General features: G+C 38.7%; 1 protein-coding gene and 1 non-coding gene across 5 annotated transcripts in view; both read right to left on the bottom strand.

The window, feature by feature from the left end:
* The window catches only part of ULK4 (unc-51 like kinase 4), a 711,191-nt gene that overhangs the window by 625,960 nt on the left and 59,355 nt on the right, over positions 1-25,876 (bottom strand). For all 4 annotated transcript variants that reach the window (XR_003309577.1, XM_023231716.3, XM_026454879.1 and 1 more), the window contains 4 exons: positions 23,901-24,005; positions 20,621-20,681; positions 19,019-19,200; positions 17,710-17,756 (listed from right to left, as the gene is read on the bottom strand). Coding sequence is in view for 3 of the 4 variants with exons in the window: in XM_023231716.3 (XP_023087484.1) it covers positions 17,710-17,756; positions 19,019-19,200; positions 20,621-20,681; positions 23,901-24,005 (395 nt within the window). In the remaining variant the exon portion in view is untranslated. The remainder of the gene's footprint in view (positions 1-17,709; positions 17,757-19,018; positions 19,201-20,620; positions 20,682-23,900; positions 24,006-25,876) is intronic.
* Positions 22,313-22,445, bottom strand: LOC111555621. The gene has a single exon (XR_002735576.1). It is a non-coding gene; the product is annotated as a U8 small nucleolar RNA (small nucleolar RNA).

Raw genomic sequence — 25,876 nt, 5'->3', positions numbered from 1 at the left:
CTGCAATACTGCAATAGCGACAAAATTTAAACAAGTTGTGGTTTAATAGCAAAAGGAAAAATAAAATTTTTTAAAATCTTTAACCAGAGAAAAGAGCAAAACAGTAATCCTTTTATTGCTGAGTACAGAGGCATTTGGCTAAAGGTCTCTTTTCTACTTGTTAGTAGATCAGTGAGTTTCTATGCAAGTAGTAAATAATATCTGAATAGTAACATATCTGTATATATTCAGTGTAACAGAAATTTTTACAATCAAAAGTTTTTAAAATATTGTACTATTTGCATAAACACAAGTTTTAATGAGGTGTTCTTTTAGTATCCAGCAGAAAACTGAAGGTGATAAATTACTATTAATAAATCACATTCGGTGTGATTTGAAAAGATATTTAATGCAGAAAAATTAGTTTTGATTAGTTTTTTTCTAATTGAAACAAATGAGTTGATGAGAACTGCACTCTTATTTAGTGATGTCGGCGTGTTGTCTGGGATAATCAGTATGTACCTTAGTCAGCTTTTATTTTTTTCTGTCTTAAAATAAACCTACATGGTACCCATGGAGGAAAACAAATCAGACTCAGAAAAGTACTACAGGGAAAATGTCTGCGTTATCAAACTCTAACATACAGAAATGATTCTTATAAATTTCAACACTTCTTAAATTGACCATTAAAATATCTTAACATACACAAATTAAAGAAGTCCTGGGCAACTGTAGAATTAGCATCCCACCTCTGAATAAAAAGATTATACTTTACAAGTAGTCATTTTGAAAAATATCTGTAGGACAACTGGAAAAGCCATCTTCCCACCTCAACCCCCTAAGGAGCTGGGACTGTAGGCGTGCACCACCACACCCAGCTAAATTTTTTTACTTTTTGTAGAGATGGGGTCTTGCTGTGATGCCCAGGCTGGCCTTGAACTCCTGAAAACCAATCCTCCCATCTCAGCCTCCCAAAGTTCTAGGATTACAGGCTTGAGCTACTGCATCTGTCTATCTCTTTTCAAAGACAAGCTCAAAATATTTACGAAACAATCATTTTTCAATTTATAAAAGTAAATATTGGCTACCAGATTTATTCAACTAAAATAAAAATGTAGCAACATGCCAATTATTTTCCCTAATATGACCAAAAACAATTCCTATTAGAACAAGAGAAAACACACTACCTAAAAATCCTATACTTTAAAAATAGAAACTTTAAATCGCTTATGAATAGTCACTTTTTACCAAAATCCTAAATACAAGTATCACATACCCTATATACAACACCCTCACAGTACAGGTTCCTTCTCAAAATTCAGGTTTTCTCAGTTCACCACTCCAGGTGACCCCAGTGACTTGACACTATATCTCAGAACCAACCCATCTCCATGACAGCATCTAAGGCAGCACTGTCTAACAAACCTTTGTGCCCTGACAGAAGTGTCCCACATCTGCACTGCTCAATACAGTATCCACTAGACATATGACTATCAAGCACATAAAATATGATACATGCAAGTAAGGAACAAAACATTTAATTTTTTTTTTTTTTTTTTTGAGACAGGTTCTCACTCTGTCACCCAAGCTAGAGTGCAATGGCACAACCTCCGCTCACTGCAATGCCTCCCAGGCTCAAGCAATCCTCCCAACTCAGCCTCCCAAGTAGCAGGGACTATAGGTGTGCAACGCCACCCCTGCTAATTTTTGTATTTTTAGTAGAAACAGGGTTTCGCCATGTTGTCCAGGCTGGTCTTGAACTCCTCAGCTCAAGTGATCTGCCCACCTCAGCCTCCCAAAGTGCTGGGATTACAGGCGTAAGCTATTGAATTTGGCCTTAATTTTTAATGTAAAAATTACCCCCACAGTTGAGGGTGAGGGAGACAGTACCCTGGGGTCATTACTCATCTTTCATGTGCCTGGTCCTGGTTACCTCATAAGTAGGACCAATAACAATACGTACCTCATGTTGTTCTAAGAATCAAAGGAGATAATCCATGTGCAGAAAGTACCATTGTGTCTGACAATATGTGCTGAATGAGTAAGCTACTAACAATTTTTAATTTAAATAACCCGCATGAAGTTAATGGCTACCACATTAGAGCAAAACTAAACTTCTGTAGTTACTTATTCATTCATTTACTTGTTTATTATCTGTCTCCCCAACCAGCCCAGGAGATCCATGAAGGCAGGGCTGTATCCCCATCGCCACTGTAACACCGAGACAGTCTGTTGAATAAATATATCAACATGAAAAGCAAAATAACTAAACACATTAGTAGGAAAAAAGTGCATAAAAGTATGGCTGTACAAGGCAAACAGGATTTCCAATGTAAATCTCAGTAGAATTCAAGGCTAAACTCATGAGAAAAAGATTCCCTTTAACCTGAAAACCATCGCCAGGCACGGTGGCTCAGGCCTGTAATCCCAGCACTTTGGGAGGCTGAGGCGGGCAGATCACTTGAGGTCAGGAGTTCGAGACCAGTCTGACCAACATGGAGAAACCCCATCTCTACTAAAAATACAAAATTAGCCAGGCATGGTGATGCACGCCTATAATCCCAGCTACTCGGGAGGCTGAGGCAGGAGAATTGCTTGAACCTGGGAGGCGGAGGTTGAGGTGAGCCAAGATCGCATCATTGCACTCCAGCCTGGGCTACAACAGTAAAACTCCGTTTCAAAATAAAAATAAAAATAAAAATAAAATAAAGAACTAAAAAACGTATGACCTACAGAAGAAATAAAATGTGATTTTTTTTTTTTTGAGAGGGAGTCTTGCTCTGTTACCCAGGCTGGAGTGCACTGAGTGGCATGATCTCGGCTCACTGCACCCTCTGCTTCCTGGGTTCAAGTCATTCTCCTGCCTCAGCCTCCCCAGTAGCTGGGACTACAGGTGTGCACCACCATGCCCAGCTAATTTTCATATTTTTAGTAGAGATGGGGTTTCACCATGTTGGCCAGGCTGGTCTTGAACTCCTGACCTCGTGATCCACCCACCTCAGCCTCCCAAAATGCTGAGATATAGGCATGAGCCACGGCGCCCAGCCTGGTGTGAATCTTTATACACCAAATAACAAAGCATGAAAAGTAAACCCATAGTAGTGGTATACTTCAATTTTTTTCTCTTCCAAGCAGAGAGAGAAGGCAACAATGAATACATTCATCAATACATTCACACATTCAAGCATCCTAAATAAAACTACAAAGTCAAACTAACAGATGTATCTATCAAAGTCTACACCCTACAGAGACCACTCTTACTCAGTGGGAGGCTGTATAGGATGTTGTCTAACACTCTGGAATTCAAAGTCTTGACCTGGCCCTGGACCCACCATTGGGGGTGAGGCAGACAGCACCCTGGGATAATTACTCATCTTTCATATGCCTGGTAGGCACAACAAGTAGGAAATAATATGTACCTCATGCTGTTCTAAGAATCAGGAGATAATCCACATGTCATAACACAGAAATTACCATTGTGTCATGACAATTTGTGCTGAATGAGCAAGCCACTATTACTACATTATTATTAATAGTTGACTACATTCATGGCATACATTAAAAATGATTTTATATTAGACCACAAAGATAAATTATTAAAATTCCTTAAGGCAGAAATTATAAAGGACTCATTTTGATGTAGTAAAAGGAGAAAAGTAAAAATAACAAATATAAAACAAAAAGCCTAAACACTTGGGAAGTTAGAAGCACTTCTGCTGGGCATGGTGGCTCATGTCTGTAATCCCAGCACTTTGGGAGGCCGAGGTGGGCAGATCACTTGAGGTCAGAAGTTCGAGGCCAGCCTAGCCAATGTGGTGAAACCCCATATCTCCTAAAAAATACAAAAATTAGCTGGACGTGGTGGTGGGTGCCTGCAATCCCAGCTACTTGGGAGGCTGAGGCAGGAGAACTGCTTGAACCTGGGAGGTGGAGGTTGCAGTGAGCCGAGATCATGCCACTGCACTCCAGCCTGAGTGACACAGTGAGACTGTCTCAAAAGAAAAAAAAAGCACTTCTATATACCTTATACATCATATTAAAAAATGAAAACTTTGGCCGGGTACAGTGGCTCACATCTGTAATCCTCAGCACTTTAGGAGGATGAGATGGAAGGATCACTAAGGCCAGGAGTTCAAGACCAGCCTGGCCAGCAAAGTGAGACCCTGTCTCTACAAAAAAAAAAAAAAGTTTTTAATTTAGCCAGGCATGGTGATATGCACTGGTAGTTCCATTTCACATTTCAGCCTCGGGGACACAGTGAGATCCTATTTTTTTAGAGTGAGTCTCTGAAAATAATAATAAAATAAATAAATAAGGAAAAGAAAAAAATAAAAGGGAAAGATAAGAAAGTGTCCATAAATCATAATCATGTAAGTAACACAGATCTAAACTTGTGAGATATTCTATGTCTTTAATGATTCTCTGTCTTTAGCAGACTAAACACTTGACACTCACTTTTCTGATCCCTCTACAGTCTCTAAAATACAAGTTATTTTTATTAAATGATAACTGGAAACAAAAAGGAGGGCTAAAATTGGACTAGAAAGTTTGAGAAAATCTCAGATGGCATGCATAGATAGAATTAAGACTGACGGAGAACCAACAAAGGAATCCCCTAAGAACTACAGGTAGACAGACGTTCCCCAGGAAGCCTCAGGGACTTGGAACAAACTAAGACAGAAAGCAAGAATCAGCCACAGGACAATCATCAGATTACAAATGCACAAGGAACAATTGTGTCCTTATACAAGAAACAGTTGAGTCAATCAGGTTCTGCCTCTTTTCCATCACCCTTCCCTGGTACACAGAATAGACCCTGCAGACCTGGCCTCCTGGGTAAATGTGGAAAAATGTTCCCACAGTGAGCAATCCACCTTGGGGTGGGACATAGATGTGGGAAGCAGAGACAGTGGTCTTCTAGATACTGAAACAGGGAAGGGGTTAAATGAGGAAAGCCAACTCCACTCCAAATAAAAACCCACCCTGGCAATTGCAGAGGCCTCCAGCCTGCCTACCTGATCTTCAGTCAGCTAGAATTCCAAATTAAAGTCAACCAGTCAACAGGCCTCACCTACCCACATACCAACCTTTTATTTAAAGGAGAGACTACTGAAGAAGGAGACTTAGGCAAGCATAAAGGAAACTCATACTGCCAACTTCTATACCAATCAATTTAATCATTTATTCATAATATAAACTAAGAACCAGAGATCACCAGGCATTTGAGAAATAAACAGCATTAAAAAGCAGGACGAAGGGAGCACCCAAGATGGCCGCATAGGAACAGCTCCAGCCTCCAGCTCCCAGTGTGAGTGACACAGAAGATGGGTGATTTCTGCATTTTCAACTGAGGTATCAGGTTCATCTCACTGGGGAGTGCCTGACAATTGGTGCTGGTCAGCTGCTGCAGCCCGACCAGCAAGAGCTGAAACAGGGCAAGGCATCGCCTCACCTGTGAAGTGCAAGGGGGAAGGCAATCCCTTTTCCTAGCGAAGGGAAACTGAGACACACAACACCTGGAAAATCGGGTAACTCCCACCCTAATACTGCGCTTTACCAAGGCTCTTAGCAAACGGTACACCAGGAGATTACATCCTACACCTGGCTCTGAGGGTTCCACGCCCATGAAGCCTCCCTCATTGCTAGCACAGCAGTCTGAGATTTAACTGCAAGGCAGCAGCGAGGCTAGGGGAGGGGCACCCGCCATTGCTGAGGCTTAAGTAGGTAAACAAAGCCACCTGGAAGCTCGAATTGGGGGGAGCCCACCGCAGCTCATGGAGGCCGGCCTGCCTCTGTAGGCTCCTCCTTTGGGGACAGGGCATAGCTAAACAAAAAGCAGCAGAAACCTTGGCAGAGGTAAATGCCCCTGTCTGATAGCTTTGAAGAGACCAGTGGATCTCCTAGCACGGAGGTTGAGATCTGAGAATGGACAGATTGCCTGCTCAAGTGGGTCCCTGACCCCTGAGTAGCCTAACTGGGAGACATCCTCCACTAGGTGCAGACCAACACCTCACACCTCACACAGTGGGGTACACCCCTGAGACGAAGCTTCCAGAGCAAGAATTAGACAGCAACACTCGCTGTGCAGCAATATTCTATCTTCTGCAGCCTCCACTGCTGATACCCAGGCAAACAGGGTTTGGAGTGGACCTCAAGCAAACTCCAACAGACCTATAGCTGAGGGTCCTGACTATTAGAAGGAAAACTATCAAACAGAAAGGACACCCACACCAAAACCCCATCAGTACGTCACCATCATCAAAGACCAAAGGCAGATAAAACCACAAAGATGGGGAGAAAGCAGTGCAGAAAAGCTGGAAATTCAAAAAATCAGAGCGCATCTGCCCCTCCAAAGGAACGCAGCTCATCGCCAGCAATGGAACAAAGCTGGACAGAGAATGACTTTGACGAGGTGAGGCAAGAAGGCTTCAGTCGGTCAAACTTCTCAGAGCTAAAGGAGGAACTACGTAACCAGTGCAAAGAAACTAAAAACCTTGAAAAAAGAATGGATGAATGGATAACTAGAATAATCAATGCAGAGAAGACCTTAAAAGAACTGATAGAGATGAAAACCATGACACGAGAAATACGTGACAAATGCACAAGCTTCAGTAACCAACTTGAACAACTGGAAGAAAGAGTATCAGCAATTGAAGATCAAATGAATGAAATGAAGCAAGAAGATAAGTATGGAGAAAAAAGAGTAAAAAGAAATGAACAAAGCCTCCAAGAAGTATGGGATTATGTGAAAAGACCAAATCTACGTCTGATTGGGGTGCCTGAAAGTGAGGGGGAAAAAGGAACCAAGTTGGAAAACACTCTTCAGGATATCATCCAGGAGAACTTCCCCAACCTAGTAAGGCAGGCCAACATGCAAATTCAGGAAATACAGAGAACACCACAAAGATACTCCTCGAGAAGAGCAACTCCAAGACACATAATCGTCAGATTTACCAAAGTTGAAATGAAGGAAAAAATGTTAAGGGCAGCCAGAGAGAAAGGTCAGGTTACACACAAAGGGAAGCCCATCAGACTAACAGCAGATCTCTCGGCAGAAACTTTCCAAGCCAGAAGAGAGTGGAAGCCAATATTCAACATTCTTAAAGAAAAGAATTTTCAACCAAGAATTTCATAGTCAGCCAAACTAAGTTTCATAAGTGAAGGAGAAATAAAATCCTTGACAGACAAGCAAATGCTTAGAGATTTTGTCACCACCAGGCCTGCCCTACAAGAGATCCTGAAGGAAGCACTAAACATGGAAAGCAACAACAGGTACCAGCCCTTGCAAAAACATGTCAAAATATAAAGTCCATCGATGCTAGGAAGAAACTGCATCAACTAACGAGCAAAATAACCAGCTAATATCATAATGACAGGATCACGTTCACACATAATGATATTAACCTTAAATGTAAATGGACTAAATGTTCCAATTAAAAGACACAGACTGGCAAATTGGATAATAAAGAGTCAAGACCCATCAGTTTGCTGTATTCAGGAGACCCATCTCACAGGCAGAGATACACATAGGCTCAAAATAAAGGGATGGAGGAAGATCTACCAAGCGAATAGAAAACAAAAAAAAAGCAGGGGTTGCAATACTAGTCTCTGATAAAACAGACTTTAAACCATCAAAGATCAAAAGAGACAAAGAAGGCCATTGCATAATGGTAAAGGGATCAATTCATCAGGAAGAGCTAACTATCCTAAATACATATGCACCCAATACAGGAGCACCCAGATTCATAAAGCAAGTCCTTAGAGACTTACAAAGAGACTTAGACTCCCATACAATAATAATGGGAGACTTTAACACCCCACTGTCAACGAGTGGGGTGTTAACACCCCACAAGATCAACGAGACAGAAAGTCAACAAGGACATCCAGGAATTAAACTCAACTCTGCACCAAGTGGACCTAATAGACATCTACAGAACTCTCCAACCCAAATAAAGAGAATATACATTCTTCTCAACACCACATCACACTTATTCCAAAAATGACCACATAGTTGGAAGTAAAGCACTCCTCAGCAAATGTAAAAGAACAGAAATTATAACAAACTGTCTCTCAGACCACAGTGCAATTAAACTAGAACTCAGGACTAAGAAACTCAATCAAAACCACTCAACTACATGGAAACTGAACAACCTGCTCCTGAATGACTACTGGGTACATAACGAAATGAAGGCAGAAATAAAGATGTTCTTTGAAACCAATAAGAACAAAGATACAACATACCAGAATCTCTGGGACACATTTAAAGCAGTGTGTAGAGGGAAATTTATAGCACTAAATGCCCACAAGAGAAAGCTGGAAAGATCTAAAATTGACACCCTAACATCACAATTAAAAGAACTAGAGAAGCAAGAGCAAACACATTCAAAAGCTAGCAGAAGGCAAGAAATAACTAAGATCAGAGCAGAACTGAAGGAGATAGAGATACAAAAAACTCTCCAAAAAAAAATCAATGAATCCAGGAACTGGTTTTTTGAAAAAATCAACAAAATTGATAGACCGCTAGCAAGACTAATAAAGAAGAAAAGAGAGAAGAATCAAATAGACGCAACACAAAATGATAAAGGGGATATCACCACCGACCCCACAGAAATACAAACTACCATCAGAGAATACTATAAACACCTCTACGCAAATCAACTGGAAAACCTAGTAGAAATGGATAATTTCCTGGACACTTACACTCTCCCAAGACTAAACCAGGAAGAAGTTGAATCCCTGAACAGACCAATAGCAGGCTCTGAAATTGAGACAATAATTAATGGCCTACCAACCAAAAAAAGTCCAGGACCAGAGGGATTCACAGCCGAATTCTACCAGAGGTACAGGGAGGAGTTGGTACCATTCCTTCTGAAACTATTCCAATCAATAGAAAAAGAGGGAATCCTCCCTAACTCATTCTACGAGGCCAGTATCATCCTGATACCAAAGCCTGACAGAGATACAACAAAAAAAGAGAATTTTAGACCAATCTCCCTGATGAACATCGATGCAAAAATCCTCAATAAAATACTGGCAAACTGAATCCAGCAGCACATCAAAAAGCTTATCCACCATGATCAAGTGGGCTTCATCCCTGGGATGCAAGGCTGGTTCAACATACGCAAATCAATAAATGTAACCTAGCATATAAACAGAACCAAAGACAAAAACTACATGATTATCTCAATAGATGCAGAAAAAGCCTTTGACAAAATTCAACAGTCCTTCATGCTAAAAACTCTCAATAAATTCGGTATTGATGGAACATATCTCAAAATAATAAGAGTTATTTATGACAAACCCACAGCCAATATCATACTGAATGGGCAAAAACTGGAAGCATTCCCTTTGAAAACTGGCACAAGACAGGGATACCCTCTCTCACCACTCCTACTCAACATAGTGTTGGAAGTTCTGGCTAGGGCAATCAGGCAAGAGAAAGAAATCAAGGGTATTCAGTTAGGAAAAGAAGTCATCAAATTGTCCCTGTTTGCAGATGATATGATTGTATATTTAGAAAACCCCATTGTCTCAGCCCAAAATCTCCTTAAGCTGATAAGCAACTTCAGCAAAGTCTCAGGATACAAAATCAATGTGCAAAAATCACAAGCATTCTTATACACCAGTAACAGAGAGCCAAATCATGAATGAACTCCCATTCACAATAGCTTCAAAGAGAATAAAATACCTAGGAATCCAACTTACAAGGGATGTAAAGGACCTCTTCAAGGAGAACTACAGGCCACCGCTTAGTGAAATACAAGAGGACACAAACAAATGGAAGAACATACCATGCTCATAGATAGGAAGAATCAATATTTTGAAAATGGCCACACTGCCCAAGGTAATTTATAGATTCAATGCCATTGCCATCAAGCCACCAATGACTTTCTTCACAGAATTGGGAAAAAAACTGCTTCAAAGTTCATATGGAACCAAAAAAGAGCCCGCATTGCCAAGACAATCCTAAGTCAAAAGGGCAAAGCTGGAGGCGTCACGCTACCTGACTTCAAACTATACTACAAGGCTACAGTAACCAAAACCGCATGGTACTGGTACCAAAACAGAGATGTAGACCAACGGAACAGAATAGAGCCCTCAGAAATAATACCACCCATCTACAGCCATCTGATCTTTGACAAACCTGACAAAAACAAGAAATGGAGAAAGGATTCCCTATTTAATCAATGGTGCTGGGAAAATTGGCTAGCCATAAGTAGAAAGCTGAAACTGGATCCTTTCCTTACTCCTTATATGAAAATTGATTCAAGATGGATTAGAGATTTAAATGTTAGACCTAAAACCATAAAAACCCTAGAAGAAAACCTAGGTAATACCATTCAGGACATAGGCATGGGCAAGGACTTCATGTCTAAAACACCAAAAGCAACAGCAACAAAAGCCAAAATTGACAAATGGAATCTAATTAAACTAAAGAGCTTCTGCACAGCAAAAGAAACTACCATCAGAGTGAACAGGCAACTTACAGAATGGGAGAAAATGTTTGCAATCTACTCATCTGACAAATGGCTAATATCCAGAACCTATAAAGAACTCAATCAAATTTACAAGAAAAAAACAAACAACCCCATCAAAAAGTGGGCAAAGGATATGAACAGACACTTCTCAAAAGAAGACATTCATACGCCAACAGACACATGAAAAAATGCTCATCATCACTCACCATCAGAGAAATGCAAATCAAAACCACAATGAGATACCATCTCACACCAGTTAGAATGGCAATCATTAAAAAATCAGGAAACAACAGGTGCTGGAGAAGATGTGGAGAAATAGGAACACTTACACTGTTGGTGGGACTGTAAACTAGTTCAACCATTGTGGAAAACAGTGTGGTGATTCCTCAGGGATCTAGAACTAGAAATAGCATTTGACCCAGCCATCCCATTACTGGGGATATACCCAAAGGATTATAAGTCATGCTGCTATAAAGACACATGCACACGTATGTTTACTGTGGCACTATTCACAATAGCAAAGACTTGGAATCAACCCAAATGTCCATCAGTGACAGACTGGATTAAGAAAATGTGGCACATATATACCATGGAATACTATGCAGCCATTAAAAAGGATGAGTTCGTGTCCTTTGTAGGGACATGGATGCAGCTGGCAACCATCATTCTCAGCAAACTATCACATGAACAGAAAACCAAATACTGCATGTTCTCACTCATAGGTGGAAATTGAACAATGAGATCGCTAGGACACAGTAAGGGGAGCATCACACACCAGGTCCTATTGTGGGGAGGGGGTAGGGGGGAGAGATAGCATTAGGAGATATATCTAATGTAAATGACGAGTTAATGGGTGCAGCACACCAACATGGCACATGTATACATACATAACAAACCTGCACGTTGTGCGCATGTACCCTAGAACTTAAAGTATAATAAAAACAAATAAATAAAAATAAAAATAAATAAATAAATAAATAAGTAAAACTGTTCCAAAAATATAATATTTTAAAATACCTGTTTGCTGTTAATAAAATTAAATGAGCATGCTGGAAAAAAAAAAAAGCAAGACCATGATGAAAAAGAAATGACCTACAAGTTTAAGAGATAAGAATACAATGTTTATAATCCTAATTGTGTTCCCCTTTTTTTCAAAGTCCAGGTTCCAGGTTTATATTATATAATCCTAATGTTTAACCTTTAATATTAATAACAATATTTAATTCTAAATTCTGCCCCAAGAAGAGAATTTTTATAATCCTAATATTTATCCTCAAATTCAGAAGTACATGATACACCAAATATATGCAGCTAGGAAAAAGGACCAATTAGAGAAAAAGAAAATGAACAAAAACTTTCAAATATGATTGCTGAAATTTAAAAATTAACTGAAATCCTAAATAATAAAATAAGTGGGGATAAACACCAAGCTTGAGAGCTCAAAGATAAAGTCAAGGAAGAGCAATAAAAGAAGAGAGTTTGCATGGATACAAAGAGGGAACAACAGACACTGGGGCCTATTTCAGGGTGGAGGGTGAGAGGAGGGAGAGGATCAGAAACAGTAACAATTGGTACTTACTAAGCTTAGTACCTGGGTAACCAAATAATCTGTACAACAAACCCCCATAACATGAGTTTCCCTATATAACAAATCTGCATATGTACCCCTGAACCTAAAATAAAAGTATACAAAAGAGAGCTTGGCAGTTCTTCAAAAGATTGAATAAAGTTACCATTTTATCCAGCAATCTCACTACTCTAAGAGAAATAAAAACGTATGTTCACACAAAACCTTGTAGACAAATGTTCAGAGCACCATGATTCCTAATAGCCAAAAGTGGAAACAACCCCAAATGTCTATCAAGACCACATAAGCAAAATGTGGTATAGCCATACAAGGATTATTCAGCTATAAAAGGAATGAAGTACTCACACGTTCCACAATATGGATGAACCTTGAAAACATTATGCTAAATGACAGCATCTAGACACGAAAGGCCACATACTGTATGATTCCATTTATATGAAATATCAAGAATAGGCAAATCAGTCGACAGGAAGTAGATTAGTGCTTGCCAGGGGTTGGAGAAGAATGGGTACTGGGTTTCACTGGGTGAGAAAAATGTTCTCAAATTAGATAATGGCAATGGTTGAACAACTTTCAATATACTAACACCTACTGAACTGTACACATTGAAACGGTGAATTTTATGGTATGTGAATTATATCTCAATAAACAAGAGAAAGTGAGAAAGCAAAAGAAAATTTGAAAGAAGAGTCAAGAGACACAAACTCCCACACCCATCCTGTAGGGGTTTCAGGAGCAGAAAAAGGAGGAAATAGTGAGGAAGAAATCTAAGAAATAACATGAAAGCTAAAGAAGGGATGAAGAGGCTGGGCATTGTGGCTCACACCTGTAATCCTAGCACTTTGGGAGGCCAAAGCAGGTGGATCACTTGAGGTCAGGAGTTCGAGAGCAGCCTGGCCAACATGGGGGAAACCCATCTCTACTAAAAACAAAAATTAGCTGGGCATGGTGGCGCACACCTGTAATCCCAGCTACTCGGTAGGCGGTAGGCTGAGGCAGGAGAATCGCTTGAACCCAGGAGGCGGAGGTGGCAGTGAGCCAAGATCATGCCACTGCACTCCAGCCTGGTGACAGAGCAAGGCTCTGTCTCAAAATAAATGGAAAGAAAAGAAGGGAAGGAAGGGACAAGAGGGACAGGAGCGGGGAAGGAAGGGATGGAAGGGACAGGATGGGAGAAGGAGGGGAGGGAAGGGAAGGGAAGGGAAAGGGGCAGGCAGGCAGGAGCAAATTAGTAAAAAGAGATTCCTAGAGACAATCTAGTAAAATTTACAGTCCTAGAATGAAAAGAAAAGCTAACTCAAACAAGACACACAAAAGAGGGGGAAAAAAAGGTAAGGGTGACCCCCAAATCCTACAGAGCTACAGTTAGTATAGGGGAGAGAGCTCAAATTCCTAAGCATGGCGCAGAGGTAAGCCACTGAGAGACCTTGAAAACAAACAAACAAAAAAAACGACCAGCCAGGCACAGTGGCTCACGCCTATAATCCCAGCACTTTGGGAGGCCAAAGTAGGTGGATCACCTGAGGTCAGGAGTTCAAGACCATCTGGCGAACACGGTGAAACCCCATCTCTATAAAACTATAAAAATTAACCGGGCATGATGGCAAGTGCCTATAATCCCAGCTACTCGGGAGGCTGAGGCGAATAATTGCTTGAACCGAGGAGGCAGAGGTTACAGTGAGCTGAGATCACGCCATCACACTCCAGCCTGGACGACTGAGCAAGACTCCGTCTCAAACAAAAAAAAACTACCAAATGATAAAATGCAATCAATCAAGAGGAGAACTACAGCAAAGAAACAGGAAAAGTGTTTTTTAATTAAAAACATTTTAATTAAAGCATTACTTTAATTAAATTTACTTTACCTTATTCAAGTATAAAACTCTTATTTAAAAAATAGAAAAATGCTTCCTAAATTCGCATCTCAAAAAGGCACCTGCCACAGTAAAAAGCAACCTATGTAATAAGAGAAGACATTTGCAATCATTTATCTGACAAGGGGTTAATATCTAGAATATATAAAAAACCCTACAACTCAACAACATAAAACTCAATTCAAAAATTGGCAAATGACTTGACTAGACCTTTCTCCAAAGAAGTTATACAAATAGCCAACAATCACATGAAAAGATGTTCAACATCACTAGTCACAAAATACAAATCAAAACCATGAGATACTACTTCACACCCATCAGGATAGCTGTTAGCAAAAAACAAAAACAGAAAACACTAACGTTCATAGCAGCATTGTTCACAATAGCCAAAAGATATAAATGAGCCAGTGCCCAACAACAGATGAAAAGATAAACAAAACGTGGTATGTACATACAACGGGATATTATTCAGCCTCAAAAAGGAATGAAATGCTGACACGTTAGTTATAACATGGATGAACGCTGCAAATGAAACCAGACCAACTGTCCTATAGAACTGATGTTTACGGTCTGTTAAAATAAACATAGAAATTGACCCTCCTAGTCTTAAACCTTGAGAAAGTTACATTTGTCTTATCTGAGTTCCTTTCTTGGGAAACCAACCATCAGGCCTCCCAGATAGTTATCAAGGAACTGAAACTTAACAGATCACCACATCTGGACCATAAGATACCAGACCCCCTCACTCATCACAACTGCCTGATCAACTACCTGCTTCCTGTCAACCAACTCCTCTTCCTCACCCTTCCCTAATTCCTGTTTTCCCATACATGATTACATTCCTTCCCTGCTAAATAAACCCCTGGTTTTAGTTAGTTGAGGAGACAAATTTGAGACTGATCTCCCATCTCCTTAGCTGCAGCACCCAATTGAAGCCTTCTTCCCCAGCAATACTCATTGTCTCCGTGATTGGCTTTCTGTGTTATGAACAAGAGGACCTAGACCAAACCCCTTGATGTTTCGGTAGCAATATGAGGCACTCACTATAAGCAAATTCACAAAGACAGAATAAGTAGAGTATGGGTTACCAGGACTGGGGAAGGGAAAAGGGAAGTTACTGTTTAATGGGTAAGGAGATTCTGTTTAAGATGATGAAAAAGTTCTGGAAATGAATAGTGGTGATGGTTATACAAAAATGAGAATGAACTCAATGCCACTGTACACATAAAAATGGCTAAAATGGAATGTTTTAAATTATGCATAATTTACAATTAACAATTTTTTAAATTACAGTATTACACTATTACTGCATGTGAATTATACCTCAAAGTTGACTGGCAAGGATAAAAGGATATATAATTTGATAAAAACTCAATGTTGGAAGTTCTAACAAAAGGCATTTTAAACACACTGATTGGGATTATATATTGATACAATTTTAATTTTTTTTTTTTTTTTTTTTTTTTTTTTGAGACAGAGTCTTGCTCTGTTGCCCAGGCTGGAGTGCAGTGGCCGCATCTCAGCTCACTGCAAGCTCCACCTCCCGGGTTCACGCCATTCTCCTGCCTCAGCCTCCGGAGTAGCTGGGACTACGGGCGCCTGCCACCTCGCCCGGCTATTTTTTTTGTATTTTTTAGTAGAGACGGGGTTTCACCGTGTTAGCCAGGATGGTCTCGATCTCCTGACCTCGGGATCCGCCCATCTCGGCCTCCCAAAGTGCTGGGATTACAGGCTTGAGCCACCGCGCCCGGCCACAATTTTAATTTTTAAGAGTATTTCAGCAATTTTTCAGAAGTCACAAAAATATTTACTGCCTTCTATCCATTTGTTCTAATTCTATGAATATTCCCTAAAGCAAAAAAGAAAAAGCAGGCACAAAGATTTAATCTCAAAAATGTTCATCAGAATGTTGTTTATAACATTATAATACTATCCAAAAATAGTAAACAAAATGATCAGATATTCATAACATATAAAAAGTTTATCTTAAGTATTATGTATTTTATTTTTAAATGTTAATAACATTTAAAATATATAATACATATGTTACAGGGAAAACAAACACATAAAATTATATCATGTGATTCTAATTTTTTACATGCAAAACAAAACTAAGGAATAAATATCTCTACTTCAATAATAATTATCTCCCAGACTAAGTTAAGGACCCTTTACCATGTGCTGTCAAGGTAATATAACCTGAGGTCAGAGAAAACCTCGCTGGAAGTGGCTTTGAATGGATAAAGAGAATAAAAGAGGATTCCTACCAGAGAACTTGTCTACCTCAGTATCATTTTATTCAAATTAAAACTGTTTTACAATCAAACTTCAATTTTTAAAAGTGGGGGAAAAAAACAGTATGTGTGAATTTTGATATCCAAGCAGATACTAAAACCAATCTCTGGGCTGATACACAGGGATGACTGTACTTGAAAATGATCTGTTTTAAATGTCAGCAGGGGGCACCCCATTCAAGGATATAACACGTTTTAAATAAAAGTGCTTAAATAAATATCTCATTGATTCATTTTTAATGAGCATACCATTAGCTTTCTCAAAGTATTAAATACTCAGCCATTACCTAAAAATCCTAGTTTCTATTACCAGGTTTTACTTTGGGAGAGTAACATTAGAAGATGTATAGTAAGAATTACCCTTATTATTAAGCATTTGTTAAACTCCTATTGGTTCACCCATATTTCACCAGCATAGAAGAATAATTATCATACCACTGCCACAATTCGCAAAATTCTTTCACCTCCATTTTTTCATGTGCCTGTCCTAACAATCATGAGATAAGCAAGCTTGATGATAATAACTACAACTTCTACAACCCCAACCCCATTGTAAATGAAATACCCACTAAGAATCAGGCACTATACAAGGTATCTCATATATTTACCTCATTCAAAGTTGAACAATTACCAAAAATCTATGAAGTAGTTATCCCATCCCAATTTTACAGATGAGGAAACTGAGGCTCAGCAATTAAAAGTACTTGGCCCAGAAAGCAGATCTTTGATCCACACCCAGGTCTGTCTGAATCCTAAACCTATGCCATTTCCTTGTCCCAGCCACACTCCCCAGGAAGCAGAGATAGAGAAAAAGATAATCATTTGGCCAAGTCTTATTGGCAACCAGAACCGAGGGCCTTCTAACACTTGATTTACTGTGCTTTTCACCTGGTATGTTGCTTCTATAAAAAGCAAGGACACTTCCTTCCATCAGGAGTTTATAAATCTTAATCCCATTAGATTGTAAATAACATCTAGGGAAGCTATGTGCTACAAGAGGGAAAGATAACAGTGGGCAAGGGAAACTTCGAGGAAGTATAACTAAATTAATACACAGGGATCAGGGTTTAAGTATTTTATAACCAATACTCAAAACAGTAACAGTGAGCCAGGCACAGTGGCTCACACCTGTAATCCTAACACTTTGCAAGTCAGAGATGGGAGAATCACTTGAGTCCAGGAGTTCAAAACCAGCCTGGGCAACATAGTGGGAGACCTTGTTTCTACGAAAATAAAAAAACAGTAACAGTTAATAAAGTTTCCAGGAGTACCTTAGATAATCCCAGAATTGTATTTATAATATTAGGAGAAGGGCCATTTTTAATATTCTAAAATTTATAATTGGAATGCCCATAAAAATTGCCTATGAATAGAGTCATCATTACATCAGAACAATGTATGATAATTACTTAGGACTCTGCTTTTGATAAATATGTACGCTGTAACTACTTAATAAAGCCACGAAAAATAATTTTTAAAATATAAATGTTACTTACATATCCCAGTTTGGAGCAATCCGCAAATGCTGGATTAGCAATTGGAACTAGATTAAAAAATTTAAATGTAAAAAAAGAAAAAATTAAAATGTTTAAGTCACAAAACATACAAAATGACAGCAAAGTTAACAGCCCAGGATTTTATAAAAAGGAAGTTTACACTGTACACCAAAAATGATATTTACTAAATTACAAAGGCAATAGTATACAAATAAGATTAAAATAAAAACTAAGAACAGTACTTTTAATTTCTCCTACCATTTTATATTCGCTAAATTACTGCCCTTACCTGACAGACACACACCAACTATCAAAAAAAGTAACCTTAATACTATCCTGGAAGCAAATGAACTTAAATTTTTTCAAGCCAATTCCCAAATGAGGGACCACTATGGAAAACATCTCCGAACCACTGTAATTCCTTTCTGAGGATGACTTCAAAAACTCTGCCAATCGATGCTCAAACATGAGCCAAAAGAAACAAAAACCAAAAACACTCTGACAAATTCCCTTGAGCTTACCAATAGACCAAGATAGTCCAAAAAGTAATATTCCCAGGGGAAGAGGAAAAAAAATGTTCTAGAGGATTGATGTCTTCCTTCAATGTTATATCAGAAACTTTGCAGTTTACCAAAGGACCCAGTAAAGGAACCAACACCCCCAACCCATTCCACATGGGGAGTTCATTCCAGTCACTAATGAGAAGGTAAAAGGTCTTATGACATCACTTTTTTATTTTTTTTATTTTTAATTTTTTTATTTTTTTGAGATGGAGTTTCACTCTTTTTGCCCAGGCTGGAGTTCAGTGGTTCCATCTCAGCTCACTGCAACCTCTGCCTCCCAGGTTCAAGTGACTCTCCTGCCTCAGCCTCCCAAGTAGCTGGGATTACAGGAGTGCACCACCACACCCAGCCAATTTTGTACTTTTAGTAGAGACAGGGTTTTGCCACGTTGGCCAGGCTGGTTTCAAACTCCTGACCTCAGGTGATCCACCCACCTTGGCCTCCCAAAGTGCTGGGATTACAGACATGAGCCACCACGCCCAGCCTGATTTCAGGTATTTTTTTAAAATCTTACAAGTTAACATAAAATGGAAACCTGAGTATTACAAACAAATACAGTTCAAAATCACCATCTACTCTCATCTACTTTAGGACCTAAGGATTAAACAGAGGATAATTTTCATAAACCTAAAATCGTGATAAATCAGTTTTTTCATGGTAGTTAAATCAAACTGATATTTCAGCACTTGTTTGAGCCTCTATAAAAACAGAAATTAAAATGCATAAGGCATGTCACAAAGGCCTACCAGGGGGGAATGGAGGAGCCTGGTGGCCACCTCCTGGTGACCAGCCACCACACACAAATAGCAAAGGAGATTCAGCTTGGCTCGGGAGGCCCCCATGCTCTTCTCATTGGAGTCGATCTGCGAGCACACTTGTTGCAAAAAGGCATTCCAATCTTGGTCTTTCAGAAATAATAACTTATCCACTGCCATGGAAAGAAAATAATAAAAGTATGATGATGGGAAAAAGAACTGCTGGAAACATTACATGAGAAATAAACACAAAATTACAACAGCTAAGATGAGGACAAACATTACACTGTCAAAACTAAAAATACTCCAAAGATGACACTACTTTTATTTGTCCTTCCATATTCCTAATCTCTTTATCTATCCATGGAAACTTTTTAACCACTTCAATGGAAAGCTATACTTTCAAATAAAGCAGATGTCCTAAGCAGAACTGTCCCACAACCTACACCATAACAAAATGCAAAGTTCAATACAACTGGAGTAAAAGACAAAAGAGCCTTTGTATAAATAAATCAACTCTCAAATATTGAGAAAAGCACAAATCCTACAGTTCTTAAAAAGTTCCAATAAAATTATTGTAAAAAATAACGAGAATAACATGATAGCTAAAAATCACCTGAAATCCCTACCTCCAAATCCCTATACAAAAAAATGGCAAAATCTAGGAAATGTGATATCCCCTAAAATTAACATATTTTTGGCTGATCTCTATCTTTAGGCAAAATAAATTATAAATATAATTTCCTAAATAACTCAAAGAAGAAAAGGGAAATAGTATTTCCAGGTAATAATTCTCTAGGTTTGCATAAATAGTCCTACTTGGCTCTGAAAGCACTATTAATAATACTTAGCTTCAAAAACGTCCTTCTACACAGTTTCTTTTTTGTTTTTATCAGTAATTAAGTTGATCGATATAAACCCTTAGCTGGTTTATTGAAACCTAAATATATTTTAAATTTACTTCAAATCATAGATTCTACTCTAGCCACAATGAATAATTTTTCCCAAATCAAGTTTAACAGCTTAAAATATAATTTGTTAAACAAAAAAAAAACAGTTTAAAGTATGTGAAAATTTCTGATGGTCACCCTAAGTAAGACTTTTGTTAGCTCAACAGAAACGTAATAATTATCCCTTAAGTATCTCCACTCCCATACCACCTCCACAGTCATGAACCACTTAGTCCCATTCTCAAATGCCCTGGTCCCTCCAATAGAATCCCAATCCTTCATTGTTGTCCCCAAACCTGTACACCTACACCAGCCATAAATGGTGGAAATGCAACCAGCTCTAAGAAGGGAAGGGAAAAGAAGACCTCCTACCCACTCTATAGGAAAACCAGTCCAGATCTACAGGAACCTCCCCACCCAGAAGAGAACAGGGCAGCCCAGACTCAGCTAAGAAATGTCAACAGATGGCACAAATGAATTAGATTGTTTACAATTTGTATAACACTGCCCCAAGAATATAGGCAATTGTCAAGACGAAATAAATTTAGTTATTCACATACAAATATTCTATTTGCAAATAAATTTCATACTTGTATCTGTATACAAAGAGTCTACATGTTTGATAAGTCCTTTATGATCCTACCTGAATATGCTGGTAGATGCAATATTTTTGCATCAAATTTAACTGGTGGCTGTTTCATTATCTGTGGTTTAAAAAAAAAAAAAAAAGCTTTTGAGACAATTTTTAAGATGGATATCTATCTCCTTATATGTCCCTTATGTCAGATAATAAATCAATGAGGACAAAAAATGTGTAAAATTTGTTACCAAAAAGAATAAGAACAATGACTTTTCAGATTAAAAACATACAAATATAGATAATAAGTTTTTTTTTAATCATTTCAATTGATATCTGTAAAAAAATAAAGCTTCACAGAAAATATTCACCCCTATCTTGGCTTATTTTTTAGCTAATTTACCTCTAATTAGAAATTCAGTCATTCAACAAATATCTACTGGGTTCCTGCCAAGGTAAGGCTTTATGCCAAGTGCTAATGGCGATACAAAGATATAAAAGACACAATCCTATTTTCAGAGAGCTGACATCCTAGTTGGGAAGATGAGACAAACATTTGATAAACAACGAAATATTTCGCAATTCAAAACATGCAGGACATAACTACAGACAAAACACTGGACAGAAAGAATTTTTTTGTAAACAGCAGTTTAGAGAATACAGCAAGCACTTTAGTTGATATAGTTAGGACTGGGTTTACAGAAGAGGTAGAAGGTAGGTTGAGGTGTTGAAGGATGGTTAGAACTTTATGGTTATATCAGAGAAGACACCATTCCAGGAAGCCATAATAGTATGAATTGGAAAGTGCACAACTTATTTGAGAAATGTGAAGAAACCATGTAGTTGGATCCATGAGTTTAGGACAGCCAGACACTTCATCCTGAGACTTTTAATCAAAAATTCAACCATCATTTCCATACCTAACTTCTGCAACACTTCTATATACAGTATTTTTAAACCCTTTACTAATTAAGTAACCAGCATTACTGTATTTACTGTAGTAATCTTACTAAAATGCATATTCTCATTCTAATCTCATAATCCAAATTCATAATCTCATTCTAATCATGAGAAACCCTCAGACAAACCTAAATTAAGGGATGTTCTACAAAACACCCAACCAGTTACTCTTCAAAGTGTCAAGGACTTGAGTCATACGTTTTATAACATGTATTACAAAAAAATACAAAGGCCAGGCTTGAGGCCAGGCGCGGTGGCTCACGCCTGTAATCCCAGCACCTTGGGAGTCCTAGGCAGGTGGATCATGAGGTCAGGAGTTCAAGACCAGCCTGGCCAACATGGTGAAACTTCATCTCTACTAAAACTACAAAAATTAGCCAGGCATGGTGGCAGGTGCCTATAATCCCAGCAACTCAGGAGGCTGAGGCAGGAAAATAGCTTGAACCCGGGTGGAAGAGGTTGCAGTGAGCCGAGATCACGCCACGCCACTGCACTCCAGTCTTGGTGACACAGTGAGACTCCATCTCAAAAAAAAAAAAAAAAAAAGACAAAGTGTCAAGATCATGAAAGACAAGAAAGGTCTGAGAAATTCTGACAAGGCCATGAAAGACTAGGACAGACTATACGAGACTAAGGAGGCATAACAACTAACTGTAACGTGGAATCCTGGAACAAAAAAAAAAAAAAAAAAGAACATTAGAGGCAACTGGTAAAATTCAAATAAGTTTGGTAGTTTAGTTAATAGCACTATACTCATGTTTTTGTGTTTTTTTTTTTTCCTTTTCTTTTTCAGGAAGAATTAGAAAGGAGCAACCAGGGTATTACAAGCCCTCATTACACAGAGATATTAATCAAGTATTATGCAACTCCAATTACCACATTCTACTGCCCTCCACAAGGAGGAACAGATAAGGATTATCCCGCCTGACTAACGTTATACTAATGTTAATTCCCAGGTTTTGCAAACTATACTAAAGACCTATGAGATGTGAACATTAAGAGCAGCTGGGCGAAAGGTATATAGGAACTCTCAATTATTTTTGAACTTTTTCTCTAAGACTAAAAGTTTAAAATTAAAAGTTAAACACAAAAATTTCTATTGATTAAGGCTTCCTAGAAACTATCAGATATGGTTATAAGAGGGAAAAAAGAAACACAGAATATTGTCTAAAGCAAGCTTGTCCAACCCGCAGCCCATGGGCTGCATGCAGCCCAAGATGGCTTTGAATATGGCCCAACACAAATTCATAAACTTTCTCAAAACATTGTAAGATTTTTTTGCATTTTTTTTTGTTTTTTAGTTCATCAGTTATCATTAGTGCATTTCATGTGTGGCCCAAGACAATTCTTCCAGTGTGGCCCAGGGAAGCCAAAAGATTGGACACCCCTGATAAAGATAACACAAATTGTTCTAGAAAGTCCAATTTGAAAATGCCCCAATGCCCATCAAACTTAGCATAATAAAGTAACTCTGCCAGACATACGAACTCACAAAAAGAATTAGCTCCATTATGAAAAATAGCTAAATAATCTATATGAAATGCTGTCTATCTAGAAAATAAAAATGAATCCAGGAACCCTTATGGTCTAAACCACAGTAATGTTCCCAATGAGATAAGAAAAAACAGTCATGAATTAATACAGAAAAAGACATTGAAAAAGGAAAAAGAAGCAGGAAAATTAAAATAGAGAATAAGTAGTGGAATGTGAGTATGCTGGGGAGCTGGAAGTCAAGACAAAACAGAGGGACTTAGAAATGAATTTGTTTTTTAAAGCAGATACTCATTATCCCCTAGCAATAAAGTATTATATTCCAAAAGACAAGAAGCAAAAAAACTCACACTGGTTTAGAAGTACATTGTGAACTATGATTCCTCAAGCTCCCATGTCTCCTCACCGTCTCCCCTGCAGTCTTAACAACCTGTGAGAGGGTAGGGCTTCTGTGTGATATGCCTGCCCAGCCCAGCCTGGTGAGCAGTGCCCTCTGACTGCTTCTGCCTTCCAAATACATCAGAGACTAGAATATTTAGAGTGATTCACATTAGTGCGTATGGAGAAACAAAGGGACCGAGAGCTAAGGTCTGAGGTCAGGAGGCTGGCAACCCCTCCATGGCATGTGGAAGAAAGCAGTGGTGAGAGGCAGAGCTGACTCATTCAAAACAGAGGGGGGAAAACTTAGAACTCCAGTGAAGTGGAAGTGAAGGCAGAGGAAAGGGTTGCAGATACAGCGGGAGCGGGAAATGTAGACATGCAGCACAAATGAAACAGAAGCAGACAAGAGAAACAGGAAAGATTAGACAGTAAATAATATTCTGAATGAAAATCTCATGCAGATTTCAGATCTCAGTAAAGTCTACAACTCAGTTGTTAGAGTATCTTTCCACACCTTTGGATTGTCGATAATGGGGGTGACAACAAGATCTGAGTCTGTGTAGATAAGCTCTCTCATCTGGGATTCCAGGTCCTGCTGACTCAGGTGTCCAGTTGCAATCTGAAATGAGAACAAAAATTAGACTTTGTTTCTGTGACTAATGTAGATCTTTAAAACACAGAACTAATAAGATGCTGAGGAAGACAACACTATAAAATATCACCTATATCAATGTACTTCAACTGCTATTCAAGACGCTTGTAGTCTTATTTGATTTTCACAAAAATCCTAAACTGTAGGCACCATCATTCCCATTTTACAGATAAAAATATAAAACTCTGAGAAAGTAACTGAATTGCTCATGTTACCACTAAGGCTGGCTAGTACTAGAAAAAATATCTTTACAATTCAATGTTCTAAACTGTGATGAGGCAAATTGGTTTTTCCATTACCAGCATGGCTTTTTTTTTTTTTTTTTGAGATAGAGTCTCACTCTGTCACACAGGCTAAAGTGCAGTGGCACAATCTTGGCTCACTGCAACCTCTGCCTCCCGGGTTCAAGCGATTCTCCTGCTTCAGCCTCCCAAGTAGTGAAATTACTGGTGCACGCCACCACGCCCAGCTAATTTTTATATTTTCAGTAGAGTCGGGGGTTTCACCATGTTGGTCAGGCTGGTCTCGAACTCCTCATCTCAGGAGTTCTCAGGTAATCTGCCTGCCTTGGCTTCCCAGAGTGCTGGGATTACAGGCATGAGCCATGTGCCTGAACCACAGCTTTATTTTTCATTCCCAGAATGCTAATCAATTTACTTCTGCTTTACAGAATATTCAATGTGAAGTTGAAGCTGTAACATAAAAAAATGTTCAAACTTAAATACAGACCCGTTACCTAAGTGTTAAACCTCAATTATTTATTAAGCCTAGTTAGAGCTGATACATAATGAAGTGAATCAGCAGACAGTCACCATCAGTTATTCCTCTGAGATGGTTCTTTGTGCTTTATTTAAACATAATTTGTATTCCTAGTGTTACACCTCAGTATTTCCCATCAGGAAAAAAAAAAAAAAGAGAGAGAGAGAATTTATGCTTAAGAACCTTAAAAGAAACAATGATTAGCAAACTAAATAAAATAAAAAAGTAAATCAGTGAAGTAAGGAATAAGGAAAATAAAGTATCCAAAACTGAATGAGGAAGGGGCATGGATAAAGGAACAGAGGAGTTAGCTAAGAAAGTTCTGGAAACCCAAGCTGCCCCTTGCAACTCAGACGAAAGACAAGAAAACACACAAAGAGGCCAGGCGTAGTGGCTCACCCCTGTAATCCCAGCACTTTGGGAGGCCGAGGTGGGCAGATCATGAGGTCAGGAGTTTGAGACCAGCCTGACCAACATGGGAAACACCATCTCTACTAAAAATACAAAGATTAGCCAGGAGTGGTAGCATGCACCTGTACTTCCAGCTCCTCAGGGGGCTGAGGCAGGAGGATCGCTTGAACCTGGGAGGCGGAGGTTGCAGTGAGCCGAGATCACACCACCACACTCCAGCCTAGGTGACAGAGCGAGACTACGTTTAAAAAAAAAAAAAAAAAAAACCCACAAAGAATGAAGAGGAAGTTTGTTTAAAACAAGAAAATCTAAGTTTAAGAACATGGACTTTCAATTAAAGAAAAAAAAAAAGACAGATGGACTTTCATGGCAAAAAGACAGGGATAAACTCACATTGCCAAAAAAAAGATGGACTTTCAAGGCAAAAAGACAGGAGTAAACTTTCATTGCCACTTGTTAATTATGTGCTCTTTGGGAATTTAAAGAAAAAAGCTTTGTTTTCTTTATCTATAACAAAGATTAAAATGAACAAGCTTTCAGGTTTGTGAAGAATAAACATAAAGCATTTAAAACAATGCCTGGCACTACTTGAGAGAAGACAGTGATAGTTTATCAAGACATTTAAATATATACATCATACTTGCTTCAGTGGAGAATGGATAGAGGGG

The sequence above is a fragment of the Piliocolobus tephrosceles genome, chromosome 2 (genome assembly GCF_002776525.5).
Source record: "Piliocolobus tephrosceles isolate RC106 chromosome 2, ASM277652v3, whole genome shotgun sequence".
In the NCBI taxonomy this organism is placed as follows: domain Eukaryota; kingdom Metazoa; phylum Chordata; class Mammalia; order Primates; family Cercopithecidae; genus Piliocolobus; species Piliocolobus tephrosceles.
This window is presented reverse-complemented; position numbering and strand designations above follow the sequence as displayed.